The 16,058-nt window shown below is 39.8% G+C and overlaps 1 protein-coding gene across 1 annotated transcript; it reads left to right on the forward strand.

The window, feature by feature from the left end:
• Positions 1 to 6,227: 6,227 nt before the first annotated feature.
• LOC140940826 (uncharacterized protein F54H12.2-like) lies at positions 6,228 to 7,562 on the forward strand. The gene has a single exon (XM_073389784.1). It carries the CDS (start codon positions 6,228 to 6,230, stop codon positions 7,560 to 7,562), a length of 1,335 nt encoding a protein of 444 aa, XP_073245885.1.
• Positions 7,563 to 16,058: the final 8,496 nt, after the last annotated feature.

Consider the following 16,058-nt stretch of genomic DNA (forward strand, 5'->3'; position numbering starts at 1 on the left):
TAAGGTTGCTTGTGAACGGTAGGGTACACTCAAACTTTTTCAGTTCAAGATCTAGAAAAAGTTTCCATTTACCCTGATTATCTGTATCCAGGTACTTTTTTATCCAAGTGGTTTTTAGCGCTTTATTGAAAGATAGTATGTCAATCATTTTGAGGCCACCTGCTGGGTAATTGTTAATCATAATATCTCGCTTTATTTTATCGCCCTTTCCGTTCCAAAGGAACAAGTAAAAGAGCTTGTTAATCTCGCTAATTATTTTTTTGTTTGTGCACAAGGGTGCCAAGACGTACACAATTTGAGAAGCTACTAAGCTTTTCAGAACAGTGATCTTCCCACTTAAGGTTAATCTACGGTATTTCCAGTTGCTTAGAATATTGTTAATTTTTTCCAGTTTTTCCTTATAATTTAGAAGTACAGTGTTTTCAGGGTCTGTCGTAAACCAAACGCCTAAAGATTTTACTTTGTTTGTTTGCCATCTGAAATTTCTTTCTGGAAGAAGAATTTCTGTTTTTCCACTATATGTTCCGATCCAAATTGCTTCTGTTTTTTTACTGTTGAGTTTGAGACCCGAGGCTTCTCCAAAATCGTCAAGTGTGTTGAGAGCAGCTGAGAGCGACGTTTGTGAACCATTCAAAATTAAGGTTGTATCGTCTGCGTATTGACTTATTTTAATTTCCTCTTGGTTAACGTGTATTCCTCTGATATTGCTGTTTCTTTTAAAAGCCTTGGCTAAGACTTCGACTGAAAGAACAAATAGATATGGAGACAACGGGCACCCCTGCCTGACCCCTCTTTCAATTTTAAAGAAATTGCTTGTCCAGCCGTTGTTTAAGAAGCAGCTCTCTATGTTGCTGTAAAGGCATTTGACCCAGTTTACAACACTTGGGCCGAAACCGAAGTATTGAAGAGAATTTATGATAAAAGGCCATTCAATCGTGTCAAACGCCTTTTCGAAATCAAGAAATAATAATAGCCCTGGGATATTTTTTTCTTTGGTAAAACGAATAACATAGTCTATTAATCGTATGTTCTCGCCAATAAACCTGCCTTTCATAAAGCCAGTTTGATCACAGCTGATGAGATCGGGAAGAACCTTTTTCAGCCTGTTAGCCACAGCCTTTGCTGCAATTTTGTAGTCGCAGTTGAGAAGAGTAAGCGGTCTCCAGTTTTTAATGAAATACGGCTCAGCGTCTTTCTTGGGAATGAGTTTGATTACTCCTCTTCTTTGTGTGATGGAAAGCTGACTCGTTTCGTGCGCATAATTAAGAGCATTAATCAATAAGTTTGATATGTTTGTCCAAAATACTCTATAAAATTCTGAAGGTAGCCCATCAGATCCAGGGGTTTTTCCCTGTTCCATGGTTTTCAGGGCTGCAAGGCATTCCCTTTCAGTTAGCAGGCCTTCACAGTTGTTCCGTTGTTCGTCATTCAGGACGGTGTCGTTTTCGTGTTTAAAAAAATCATATGTGTCAATTAAATTGTGTATATTTCTGTTGGATGTATATAGATTCATAAAAAAAGATTCCCCTTCTGCTAATATTTCCTGATCCGAAGTAATAAAGTTATTTTCGTCCACTTTAAGTTGGCTTATAATGCCTTGCTTATAGTGTCTCTTTTCTAGGTTGAGGAAATATTTCGTATTTTTTTCTCCTTCATTATGCCATTTAATTTTAGCTCTCAATATGGAACCTTTCGTACGAGTCTCAATAATTCTTTCTAACTCACTCTTTAGATCATTCAGTTGTTCTGCAAGTTCAGAATTTTCTGTTACGCTAGAGTCTCCGTTCTCCATTTTCGATTCTAGTTTGGAAATTGCATGCTCTAGTTCTGCCTCACGGCCCTTTGTTTTCTTAGTTTTATTCATTGCGTATTTGAGCGATTTTTCCCGTATTTTAAGCTTAATCATGTCCCACAATAGAGCAGAGTTTACCATGTCATCATTTTCATATTCGTCTTGAACTTCCTTAATCGTTGTCTTAATAAGATTAACATAAGCAGTTTCGGTTAAAAGAGAGGTATTTAATTTCCAAAGGCCGGGTCCTCTGCTATTTGCATGAAGAGACAGATCTAAAGTAATCATGGAATGGTCTGTTTTATATCCTGGCACTATATCGGTGTTAGTGACGTCCCCAATAACGCTTTGGCTTATTAAAAAGAAATCAAGTCTACAGTAAACCTTAGGTTGTCGTTGTCTCCAAGTGTACCTTTTGTCATCTGGATTGTGAATTCTCCAGACATCGAGAAGATCTAGGTTCTCTGAAATTTCTTGAACGGTCTTCAAGCTATTTTGGTGAGTTTTGGCAATGCCACCTTTTTTGTCATTTTCGATGTTAAGAACAAGGTTGAAGTCACCGCCAATTATTATGTCTTCACAATTAAAATTTAAAAGATGATCGTAAAAGTTTTGAAAGAATGAAGGTTTATCCTCGTTGGGAGCATAGATGTTAGCGAGGGTCAAAAGCTTTTCGTTAGCTTTTAAGTCACAGATAATAAATCTCCCTGCAGGGTCGGTGTAAAGTCTTTGGAGCTGAAGGTTAAAATTATTGTTAAAAAGAATACATACCCCTGCTTTGTTGCTTTCAAAAGAGGTGAAGTAAGCTTGATAGCCCCATTCTGCTTTCCACAAGTGATTTGTTTTTTCTATACAGTGTACTTCTTGGAGCATGCATATTGATGGCCTTTTGGCGCGAAGCCAATTAAATACTTCTCTTCTTTTAGCGTCATCCCTAAGTCCCCTGACATTCAATGAAGTTATTTTCAAAGTCACGATTTGTTCAAGTCTTTTGTAATAAACGTTGTCTCGACGGGAAAAAAACATGTGCGCCTCAATAAAGGATTTGCATTCTTTCTATTAGGTGTAAAATGATTGATGCAAAAGGTACTCGATATTTTAAACAAATAATGAAGACTAAAACGTGCATATAATATTAGACTGAAGCAAATGATCACAAAAGGTAAATTAAACAAAATAACACTTTGAATAAATAAAAAAGAGTAGCGCAAAAACAAAGAACAGAGCATAGACAAATTTGTAGTTAGTAAAATTAAATTACTTTGGCAGCGAGAAATTTGAATGGTTGATAAGACGTCCCTCTCCAGACTTAACGTAGATTATTTTGCCTGTTCAGTTTATAATTGATCTAAGTCCTCTTCAGAAAAAATTCTAACAGGGGAGCCATAGGGTGATGTCTTAACAAAAATCTTACCATCCAAAGACCAAACACTGAGTAGAGTACCCTCTTGTCTTCTCTTGTTCGCTTCTTTCATGATTCTACGCCTATAAGCCGTGAGGTTCTCGTTTATAAAAATACGTTGTCGTTCCTGTGCATTTGAAGGGTAGCTGGGAAATAGATCTTTGATTTTGACATCCTTTAGTTTGGTGCGTTCTTTGTAAAGTTTCGATTTCACTTTATGATTGCAAAATTTCGCTATAATGGATTTGCCCCGATTCAGCTTGTGTGAAATCTCTATTTCTTCAGGCTCTATGGTGATATTTAGGGCTTCAGCAACCTTGATGACCGCGGCCTCCGTACTGGGATACGCATCTTCTGGAATTCCATGGATTTCCAGCGAGTTCTTTCGAGTGTATTGTTCCAAATCATCATGGTGTTCCCACAGTCGATCGGATTCTTCTTTTTGCTTTCCTAGATTCTCCTTTGTTGTTTTAAGCTCGTTCCTTGTTGAGGCTAGCATGTGTTTTAATTCTTTGTATTCGTCCTTGGTCTTTTGCAAGGACTCTTTCAAATCTTTAAGCTCCTTCTCGTAGAAGTTGGCAGATTCTTTTAATTCTTCGATTTCCTTCTTCAGCGTTCGATTTTCGCTAAGAACTGCAGCTATTTGGATTTGTATGTCGACCAGTAGAGCCTTGATTTCAAGAAGGCTAGGCTCTTCTTGTTCCTTGCCCGCTTCAATCGGTTCTTCAACATCAATGTTTTCCTCGGCCGCCATGTTGGATTTCTTCGGATTTCTTGGTTCGTCTTCGGTTGAGCCACGATCACCTCTTTTATTCTTTCTGGGAGGCATTTACATTGAAGAAGGTAGATTACATCGTCAGGGAGCCAGATAGTGTATTTTCATAGGAGTAGGTGCCAGAGAGGGGTCATCTTTGGCAATGTTAGGCAGACACGATGAATACACGTCCGACCGCTGCGATTTCCCGCCAAAAGTCCTTTCAAAAGATCCTTTCTACTGGTCGCAAACCCATCAAACTGCAAACAGATCAAGGAACAGAGTTCAAGAATCTCGTGTTCCAGAAATTTCTGCGTGACAACAACATTGCCTTTTTCACTGTTAACTCTGGGCTCAAAGCCTCAGTGGTTGAGCGTTTTAACTGAACATTTAAGAATAAGATGTACAAATATTTCACGGCCAAAAACACTCTCACCTATATCAATGTATTACCCCAGTTAGTGTCTTCTTACAATACCACTTACCACCGAAGTATTAAAATGAAACCGAGTCAGGGGACTAAAGCGAATGAAGCTAAAGTGTGGGATACTTTGTATGGGGACGATGTTCAAAAGCCTGTGCCATATAAATTTCAAGTGGGAGATCGCGTCAGGATTAGCAAAGTGAAGAAAATGTTTGAAAAATCTTACTTACCTAATTTTACGGAAGAAATTTTTACTGTTTACAAGCGAATGGCTCGTCAAGTACCCGTTTATAAACTAAAAGATGATGCAGGTGAAATCTTAGATGGAACATTTTATGAACCCGAATTACAGAAAATTATTAAGAACGATGATGTGTACCGCGTCGAGAAGATTTTGCGGAAGAGAAAGCGTAAAGGCGTAGTAGAGTATCTGGTGAGATGGAAAGGATAAAAGATCCAAAATTTGATTCTTGGGTTCAAGAAAGAGATATTTTGAAATTGTAATTTATGCATTTTTTTTTGTAGTGAATAAAAGAAAATGAAATAATAAAATGAATGGTGTGTGGTTTCTAATAAATTAAGAATACCCAGATTAAAAATTTCATTTCAACACAGGGTACGATGGAGGTAAAACAGTTTTATCTGCATCTCCCTAGCAATAGCAGCCTCGATAAGTTTCCCAGCAACACATTAACTGAGTACCAAGTTGGTTTACCTCAGACCGTTAGCTTGACGGGGGACTGGGAAGTAGCGTTAACGGAAATTCACTATCCTCACAGCTGGAATAATGTCCAAGAAAATTTTGGTAATCGATTCTACCTTCGGAACCAAGAATTGTCCGGAGTATGGGAAGCCCTAATTGTACCACCAGGTCATTATTCTTCCATTGGAGATATCTTATCAAAGATGAAAGAGCTGATCGAGAATGTAAAGCGTTTCAATGACGACTTGACATTTTCCTACGATGCGTTCACTAGAAAGGTGACTGTTCACCTACAAAATAACGTAGAACTTTTCTTTGGTAACGTTGGATACCTGCTGGGATTTTCACCAGAAGAAATTATTTCTAATACCTCTACCGCTGAAAGACAAGTGGATTTGGAATACGGCTTTCACGACCTTTTCATTTACTGTGATCTTATTCAGTCATAATATGTTGGAGATGCATTGGTACGTTTGCTTCGAATTGTTCCTGTAGAAGGAAAGGTTGGGGAGCGAGTCAGTAAATCATTTTTGTGCCCCCAATATTTACCTGTCAGCAGAAAGCAATTTGAAACTGTCGAAGTCAATATAAAGACAGACACAGGGGAGTCTGTACCATTTGAGTTTGGGAGAGTGTTGTTAACACTTCATTTTCGTCAAAGTGCACTTCAGTACTTTTAAAGATGAAAAAACTCCACACTCCAAATCACAAGTTGTACGAACAGTACTATGTTAATCAAGCCAAACAAAAAGGTGGGAGTTTACCAGCGTTTCACGGTGCTCGATTTCAGCATGGTTATGGACTAGGGTCCATATTCAGAGGTCTGTTTCGCTGGGCGATGCCTCACCTTTAACAGGGTGCTAAGGTGATTGGAAAAAAGGCTTTAAAAACAGGTGTTTCAACAGGTGTGTCAATTTCGGTCGTCCAAGATGTTCTTGATGGAGATAACATTAAAACAGCAGTTCACAAGCGCACGAAACAAGCCCTCGGTCTACCTTCTCAGAATTCATTGCAGATACAATCAGGAGCTGGCAAGAAAGCTATAAAAAGAAAAGGGCAAGAAACCAAAATCAGTTCCCCTCAAGGCAAGAAAGCAAAAACATCTCCGCAGCAAAAGAAGCCCAAAGAGAAATTTTCTTTCTGGAAGTAACTATGGCCTTTGTGCATCACGAGTCTCAGGAATGTACGAAATCAGAGTTGGATCTCTTTACGATTCCTGCAACACAAACCTCTTTCTCCAAAGGGCAATGGATCGAGTACCACCCCATCAGTAACATCACGGACAGTGGTCCGATCGAATTTTATGTTTCGGGAACCGGAGATGAGTATTTGGACTTGGCACGTACTCAGTTATTTGTTAAAGCCAAGATCACAAAAGCAAATGGAACCGCCATAGACGCCGATACACAAGTAGGTCCCGTGAACCTGTTTTTACATTCCCTGTTTTCCCAAGTGGACGTTTCCTTGAACGAGCGATTGATCTCTCCATCCACCAATACCTACCCTTATCGCGCCATGATCGAAACCTCGCTAAACTACGGAGAAGAAGCAAAAACAAGTCAACTTTCTATGGCCATGTTTTACAAAGATACCCCTGGAAAAATGGATGTTGGCAACCCTGTGGCTGCAGACGATGCTGCAAACAAGGGGTTAAAGGTTCGCTATGATTTCACTAAAGAAAGTCATATTGTAGATATGATGGGGCCCATTCATAGCGACATTTTCTTTCAAGACCGGTTGATGCTAAATGGAGTGAATTTAAGAATCAAACTGAACCGAGCCAAGAACTCGTTTTGTCTAATGTCATCAGCAGCCGCTCCAACTTTCAAGGTGGTAATCACAGAAGCCATCTTGTTCGTTCGCCGGGTGAAATTGGCCTCCTCTATTATACTTGGCCATGCGGCTGCACTAAAACACTCCAGCGCCAAGTGCCCGGTTCGCCGAATCGATTGTAAAGTGCTGTCTATTCCAAGAGGATTTAGCAGTTTTAACCCCGACAACATCTTTTTGGGTCACATTCCTAAACGAATCGTGCTGGTCTTAGTGGATACTCAGGCATATAATGGAACTTACAGTACCAACCCGTTCAACTTCAAACACCACAATCTAACTCAAGTGGGTGTCTATGTGGACGAAGAGCAAATTCCTCGGAAACCCCTGTTCTTGAATTTTGACGAAGCTAGAGGTCAAAATGTAATAGCGGGCTATCAAAGCCTGTTCTCAGGCACTGGAAAGCTATCCCAAGATGCGGGTAATCAAATCAGTAGAAGCGATTATGGCTCTGGTTACACAGCATTCTGCTTTGACTTGTCCCCAGGCCACTGCTCAGGTGACCATTTTGAGCTAATAAAGCAAGGTAACCTGCGCGCTGAGCTTCATTTCAAGGAACCACTGGCCAATACGGTTAACCTTATCGTGTACGCTGAATTCCAAAACGTGATTGAAATTGACGGGAACCGCAACGTGTTGTTCGACTACACAAACTAAAAATGGACACTATTCAACTGACCCTTATTTTGAGAAAGGATAAATTTACACGAGGTTTGTTTCAAGGCGTGTATCCCTCAGACCAGCTGCCTGCAAGTGTTTCACATTACCCAGCCCTGTTTATCGCCAATGTGGATACGAGTGACAAGCCAGGTTCGCATTGGGTGGCGTTTTATTTCACCAAGGAGCAAGGGGGAGAATTTTACGATTCTTACGGATCACCACCCAGCAAATATTCAGGAACATTTACTGAATTTTTAAACAACAATTCTAACCAGTGGACTTTTAATACTGTGACATTACAAAGCATCTATTCAAAAGTCTGCGGACATTACTCTTTGTATTTTGCTTTATATCGTAGTCGGCATGTAAGTATGAGTGCTATTGTCCATCGTTTTTCTAAAAACACAAGTAAAAATGATAGTCTCGTAAAACGATTTATTGAAAAACATTTTCCTATAGGTTTTCCGAAATATCGTACTGATGTAAACAAGCAAAGACCAAAAAGCACAACATTAAGTTCAGTTAACAGATACCATGTAATTTCTATTCAACACATTTTATTGAATTACAAAATAAAGTTTTGTGTTTCACAATAAAAAAAGTATCTTGTCATGATTTATAATCGTAACCATCGAACAGCCTGAGGGCGAGGACTCTCGACTCTGCGCCTCTGCTTTTTGACAGAAGATAACGTCACAGGTTTGGTGGGTAGCCAACGCGAAGGACTTTCTGGGGTCTCCTCTCTCACTCTTGCTTCAAACTCTCTGATGGCACTCTGACGTTGGGGATTACGAACCAAGTTTTCGGGGACATTCATTCGCGCCAGGCCCCTCGCAAACACGGACCATTCCACTGGTTCAAATCCTTTTCGGTGCCGCGATGTGTCGTTGACTAGGTCGACCACATGAGAACCTGGGATTGGTTTGTTTTCATACAACAGCTCTCCTTTATCATTCCAGTGCAACACATCCTGGTGTTTTTTAATTTTATCCAACAACTGTCTAGCCCCAGCTTTGTAAATTTTGGGTACACTTTTCATGACCTCTTCCCCTACTGCTGTTGGAAGAGAATTATCTGGAGAAGCTTCCTCTGTAGATTCTGCGTTCTCAGCTGGTTTGGGGGTTTCTGTTGTTTTAGGGGTCGTTAACTTCACATGGAGAGGCTGGTCTTTCCGCTGATCGTAATAAGTCAAGTACCGTTGCAACACCTGAGTGTAAAGCTTCGCCTTTTCTTCATCACCAAGTTGTTTACTTTCTAAAATATCCCCCATTTGGCTATCCAGATTTTTCAGAGTTTGTGTTACAGGTGGTGTTAATATCTGCTGGCGTTGCTGCAATCGTTCCAGAGTGTTTTCAGGAACGAGAACCATGCGTCTTGTATGATTCATCTTAACTAAGAAGCGAGCTCAACACTCGAAGAACGGGAGGTAGCAAAACACTTAAAAAGTTTCCTCCGTGTTGTATCAAGATTTGCTTTTTCTTGTTTAGCGGGGTACTCTTTTCAGCTAGAGCAGTCAAGGCTTTCTTGTGCTTAAGAAGTTTTCTCTTTGCCGGTTTACTGACAGGGACTGTTTCTTTAAGTACGTTGAATACACACTCACAAATGGTTTTTACTAAAGCGTCGTCGGCTGCTTTCAAAATTGCTTTACGTTGAGCTGGGGTACACTTGACGAGGAGCTTAAGAAAATCGTGGTTCTTTCTTAGTCGCTGGGCCATACTCAACTGATATCAATCACTACGACGAAGCTTTTTTATACCTTTCTGACATAGGCGAACTGAGTCTCCCCAGGGAAAATGTTTGTGCGCAACCGGAAGTCGGTAGGTGTTTCGGGTTTGAGGTCACATAACAGGTAACCATAAGGGCGTTTTGTCGCATCCTGAAACGCTTCTTGCATGTATTTGACATGACCGGGAAACATCTGTTTCGCCAAGTGACTGACTTGACTGCTATCTCGGGGAGACTTGAACATCACCAAATAATGGCAATTCAAACTCATGTCTCTCAGTTCTTTTCTCCGGTGAAAAATATTTTGAAGAATGGAAATAACGCTTAAATTTCGGTGATGACAGCCCTTAGTAAACAAATTGGTAATTTTCTGATCATTGCTAAGCTCCTGCATTAAATCGTCAATGACCACTAAATTCCGAATGGTTGGGTTTATCATAGATTCTAAATCACCAGGAACCCCTTCGACGAACGTGATGTTGGGAATAGTCCTTAGCATTTCATCGTAAGCCGGTTGGTATATTCCATAACACCAAATGATATTTTCAGGAGCTCCGTCTATTAATTCTTCTCCAGATTCCAACAGGTGTTTGACAAAATGACTTTTTCCACAACAAGTGGGGCCAGCTACAATAGCAGGAAAGGGGTGTTTCCACCTTGGGTCCATGTTGACAACTGACTGGTTCAAGAGGGGGGCGTAAAGGTTTGCGGCGATGCGGTTTTGCGTTATTTTTGGTGCGGTTTTGCGGTAATTTTTATTTTAACTCGCGGTATTGCGGTTTCAAAACACTAAGCGGTTTGCGGTTATTACAACCTTTAAGTCGCCGTTTTCGGTGAAAAAAAAGTGTCTGCGGTGATAATACTCTTTAGAACGGTCAGCATCCGGTTGTTTTGCGAGCGCGAGCCAAGTGTTTTGTTTTACAACGCATCTGGGTTCATTTTATCAGCTTACAATTTACTTTAACTCTGCAGTTTGCAATTACGGCCTTTTCCAGTTAATACTTAATGTGATTAACCGTTTTGGCCAATGATACGTCGACTTCGTGAAATTCCATGCCGGAGTCGTACAGCCTCGTGTTCTCGTTGCTTTGATTCAATGCGCGACAATGGCAACTGAGGTCGTCGAGGTCGCAACTGAAAGCGAAGAGGACGTGATAATTAATTGCGTGGCAATCTTCTATGAAGAAGGAAAGGAAGGGGAGAATTTCAGAAGAGCTGTACGTTTTAACAATCGTCTTGTCCACTGAACGTGAACTCTTTACGAGACAAGAAGGTCACAATTCCAGAAGAAACATTTATTCCGCGTTCCACAACTAGCGCAGGGTCGTCCAAAGTAATCAGTCACCCAATGTAAGACGTTTTCAAAGTCAAGGGAGATAATATATAGATTTAGCCAGGGCTAAAAGCGAAGCTCTGGTTAATAATACGTGTGAACAAAAAAAATTAAATCGTGTAACGCTAAACGGGGGACGACAATGAAAATAGCTTCATGACTAATAGATCTAATTAGCAAAAAAACAAACTGCACGTGCAGCACACTTTTTCTTCTAATTAGCAAAAAGCAAATTTGCAATTGCAGAACGCTTTTTTGTCTTTCCCTTGCCGTTGTTTTGCAGGACTACAACACTGTTTTGTGCGAGTAAAACGTCAAACTTCCTAGTTACACACTATTTTTATGGAGAAATTGTCGTATGTGCTTACCCAATATTTTGTTTCCAGTGTTCATGTTCGCTTTTATTTTTCACTGCCGCTCATTTTCACCTTGCTGGCCTCTAGCATTTCTCATTTTCTCACCGCCGCTTTGAATTTCCATGTTTTTCTTCCAACGAATTTTCAATAACTCGCTCTAGCTCTTTCTCTGTTATCCACGTTAGTGTACACATAAAAAATAACGCCGAAAAAGACACGACTTTTTTCTTTCTAAAAGTCCGGGCGGCCATGTGATTTCCTTCCAAATAAAACCTTGAGTTGCATTTGGGTTCCCATACCTGCTGATTGAGTTATTTTACATCGGTATGCCTATGGTGCGGACGGACGGTCGCTCGCTCGATCGCTCGGTGTACGGTCACGTGATTACCAAATTTTCTGTGATGGGTAGATTACCACATTTCCTTAGCTATGGGGCTCCGCCCACGCGCGCGCTTCGCGCGCGGGTGGAGCTCCGCTATCAATACTCGTTCAAGACTTGGCATTTGGTTAGTAGTAATTAGGGTATAACTTAGTACAATATATCGTTAGCGTTTAATATGATGGTATGTATAATACTAACGCACAATGTTATCAGAATATATCACAAGTCTTGTGGATGTCAGCTTTTCATACATGTACGCGCGGTTTCGGTATTCGGGAAAAAATCCGATGCGGTTTGCGGTTTTTTGGCGTATTTCTGTGCGGTTTTGCGGTTTTCGGACCCCCCTTACGCCCCCCTCGTTCAACTGCGTTTGCTCTTATTTATAGCGAAATGGTCTTTGGCGGAGTATCTTTATCATAAACTCGAACCATGTTGGTATTTTGTAATTTAGCAAACTGGAGCCAATATTTTCTCTCTAAGTCAGACAGCTCGTGTACCTGAGCCAAATGGTTTGCTAATCGAACTAAAAATTTAGAGTGACATCCCGGTATCGGGCAATGACGACATACACGCTTACCCATGATGTTCACGGTACGAAGGTTCGATATCAACTGAATAAAACCGCAAATGACACGAAGTTTATGACTATTGAGAACGGGCCACAGGGGCTACAGGGGCCACAAAGGCCTTGTATATCACTGTGTTTTTCCTTTACGCGGGTGATTGAATCGCGCGTGGCGCACACACGCGCGCGCGGCTATACAGACAACAAACCGTGTTTAGTATATTAAACCATAGTTATTTACAAACTATGAACAAATGACATTTTTTTACACATAAAGGAAAGCTCTTTATATACAATGCGATACAGAGAAAAGTCGACCCGAAGCAAAGACAGCGAAAGCCCCGTCTTGACCGAGACAGAGACAAACACACACCGACTCAAAATTTTAGTCATCATGAAGAAATTTTATTACTTTTAGAAACAAAGCTTATTTTGAATGTCATTAATTATCATGTCAAGGTCCATTGGAGTTCTTCTTTTCTCACGACTCTATCAGGACATTCTATTGTTTCTTCTTGATCACTGAAATCCTTCCATTTGAGCCCATTTGGTCGGTAGTATAGAGCGTATAAAATACGGCTTTGAAGATCATCACCCTGCTGGACAACATCAAGTTCCAGAGAAGCGAGGTAAATACTGGTCCACGACAATATTTGGCAGTACGCTTCCCATGATTTATCTAGTTTGAAGCCGAGAGCACTGCATAACTTTCGGTAGCGTTCAACATAGAATTCAGGTCAATTTGTTCCACAACTTCATCGTGGTAATACTTCCATGCGTCATCATTATTCATCATGAGGCAAGAATGTTGGTTTTGACTTGGGTGTTGAATAGCACAACCGTCGCAGTGATTCAGCTTTTCTTGTTGGATGAGTTTATCAACCAAAGCCGCATAAGTCAGTTGGAATACATGTCCAATAAAACTCGCTATCCTTTGACGCTGGACTTTTTCCACTTCGTCAATCGTCAGCAGAGGTCAAGCGCTCCATTCGACTTGCATGTTTGGAGCAATGTTTCAAAGAATATTGGTGAGAGTTAAGACTTTTCTCCGAGCAAACTGAACTGTTAAGAATAACATATTGAACGGAGAGTGCGTTTGTATGTTGAACACATAATAGATTGTTCACTATCCGATCAGGGTTAAAAGAGCCCTCATTTTCTGAATCGTCTTGTAGTTTTTGCGACAGGTAATTCATAGGTTTGTCGATAGACAGAGAATTACAATTTCGCTAAGAAATACAACATGTTCTGGATGACTGAGAAACAACATTCCTTGACTTCGAATTGGGAACTCAATGTCTTAATCCGGGTCATTTATTAAAAGAGACAAAAGCTAAACGGCTAACTCTTAATTGCATTTTGTTTTTTTACACAATACCTGGTCTTAAGTTGAACATTTTTGCATCATCAACCCGCGACGTGTTTGTCCAAAGATAACTATGGCTGAGAAATTCTCTTATGGAGGTCAGTTTTCCAACAAACGAAAGCTACAACGGATTGCATTTCAAAAAGTATGGTGTGAGGAAATGAGGGAGGAACAGATTATGAACCCCGCGTTGATCAGAAGAACTGTCATTATTGGTGTACGCAATATCTACGATTATCCTGATGCCTTATTGGAAATGAACGATTTGTTCAAGCGAAGATTACAACAGAATGTGTTATTTGTATCATCTGAAAAAGGACCTACCTACGAACAAGACCTAACTTACAGAGACAATTTGGTAGACTACACATTAAGTGATGATGTAACCATTAGCCATTTCTTTAGTCATTATTATTTTTTCTTGTGTAACAATGATATACTCTTTGAGGTGAATAAAATAATTGCGATGAAATACTGTGTTGCGTAAATTTCTTTGCCCCTGCAAAATCGGGTCCGTTTCTGGACCTTGTAAAATTCTTTGTACAGCATACCATCGCGTGCAGACAACACTCGTTTATCTTGCTTTTTTTCCAATCGCCGTAAATGCCAAAACCATTGTTCGGTTAAGTTCTTGTTTACTTCAAAGAGGTCTTTCTGCCTTTGTGTTGTTAAGGCAGCAAATCGTTCAATTTTTGATGCGTTCATGGCAAAGGGAGCCATTTTCTTGCATACTAAAACATCTTTCAGGGGCACCCAACGAGAAGATAGTTCAAAACCACTTACACATAGCATTGTTAAACGTATTTTAGTATTTAAACGGTAGATATAGGCATATTTTTATCCCCTAGAAATTTTATCATCTGTTCGGATTTCCTAGCTGAAAGTCTAGTGATCCGAAAATTATAGGGATCAAAACTTACCTTTTCGAAAATTTCAGCCACAAAAAAGGTTCACGAAAATTCTAGGTGACCTTTTAAGAGTAAAAATCCGTTAGAAATGGGTAATTATACCATTTTTTAGATGTTCAAACAAATGTTCCGAAAATTCTAGATCGCAAATCGTCTTCCGAACACATATTTTCCGAAAATTGTCTTTGGGTGCCCGTGATCTTTTAGCGCGAAGTTGAATATGGCGCGAAAATTATAACATGTGCTTTTGCTGACTATTACATGAAGGGGGCATTTCTAATGCTGCTCTGCGATTGGTTCAAAGTACTGAATTCGAATGAGCTCCATTGTTCGAATTGTTCTCTAAAACTTAAACAAAAGAAAACTGCTCTGTGATTGGTTACTTGCCATATCAACCCCCTTTACTACTTCCCTGTACTGAAAACCATCTTGTAAAAACTTAATTTACTGTTAAGCTGTTGTAAATGTTCTTCTTCAATGATAAATAGAAACTCGCTGATTCCTGATACAAAGACTGAACTGCGGGCAAGAGGTACAAGTGCATACTAAAATCAGAGTTCACGTTCACAATCCTTCGCCAAAGGCAACATTTCAGACGAAACACCCAACGTAAGCGTGAAAGTTATAACGTTATATTTCGCTTATTATATTAATACCAAAAATTCTTGGCGGGCATTATTTATTAATAGTGAATACATTTTTCACTTCAAGAAAAGGTCTATATTGTAGCGAAATGTAATAGGTCACTGGACTAGTATAAGGGGGCCTTCAACCACCCCTTCGCAAGAGAAAAATACAATGAAAATGATATATTTATTTTTCCTGATGAAATGAGATCACGTACTGAACCTTAATAAAAGTATGGAAGAGAAGACTTCTACGAGGCTTTCTTTGTTTACAGTGACTGAATCCCCATATTTATTACACTTCGCAAACCGTTTCTACCGACCTTACTTAATCAGGCTAAGTCAGTTGTTGAGAGCTTTTCTGCAGAATTTTTTGCAATCTCTTCTCCCCGGAGACGTTAAAAAAACGACGTCAGCTTTTTTAAAAGTTAGACGTCTGATCACTGTTTTACTTTTTTCTGTAAACACTGTACCTTACCGATAACACTAGTGATGTAATTATTGCGTTTTCCCGTATTTATTTAGCGAAAATGTCCTGTCAAAAACGCAGGAAAATGCATTTCTGAGCCCCTAAACTTTCAAATATTTTATGGGGGAGCATGTCCCCAGACCCCCATACTTTAATTTGGGGTGCCTTCGGCGGTCTAACGTAACCTTTCTTTCCGAGCGAACACCTTCAAAATCTCAAGCTACGCCCCTGCCGAAAGCCTGTCCCATAAAACAGTAACGAAAGAGAGGGAAAATCTTTTCTTGGGTCATCCATCCATATTCTACCACTGACTGGACTTAAGACGCAATATAATGGTGATTATCGCAAGCCATATTCTTTTAATTAAGAACTGAACTGAATACCTAGGTATCTTCCCTAACAATATCAAACTATCCATTAATAAGTATCTCACAGTCAAATCGAAAACAAACCACGTCATCTTTTGTTGACAAATTTCTACAACCAGTTAAGCTAATCAAGTCCGCCCTTTTTCTAGTCAAAATCTATTTCTATAGCAGAACACACTGGATTATGCTTTATTAAAGAAAAAAAATTAAAAATAAAGGCAAAGGGCTCGATATAGGAAAAACATTAATGCCAAAAAGGTTTTGAAGTTTGATAAGAACACACTGTATACCTGAAATAACGCAACACCGTCATACTGAGATACCACTTAAGCAGGTGAGAAAGAGTTTTACTAAGTTAATTCATAGGAGCAATTTCTTTGACTTTGCTTTTTATT

This window comes from Porites lutea, chromosome 6 (genome assembly GCF_958299795.1).
Source record: "Porites lutea chromosome 6, jaPorLute2.1, whole genome shotgun sequence".
Taxonomy (NCBI): Eukaryota; Metazoa; Cnidaria; class Anthozoa; order Scleractinia; family Poritidae; genus Porites; species Porites lutea.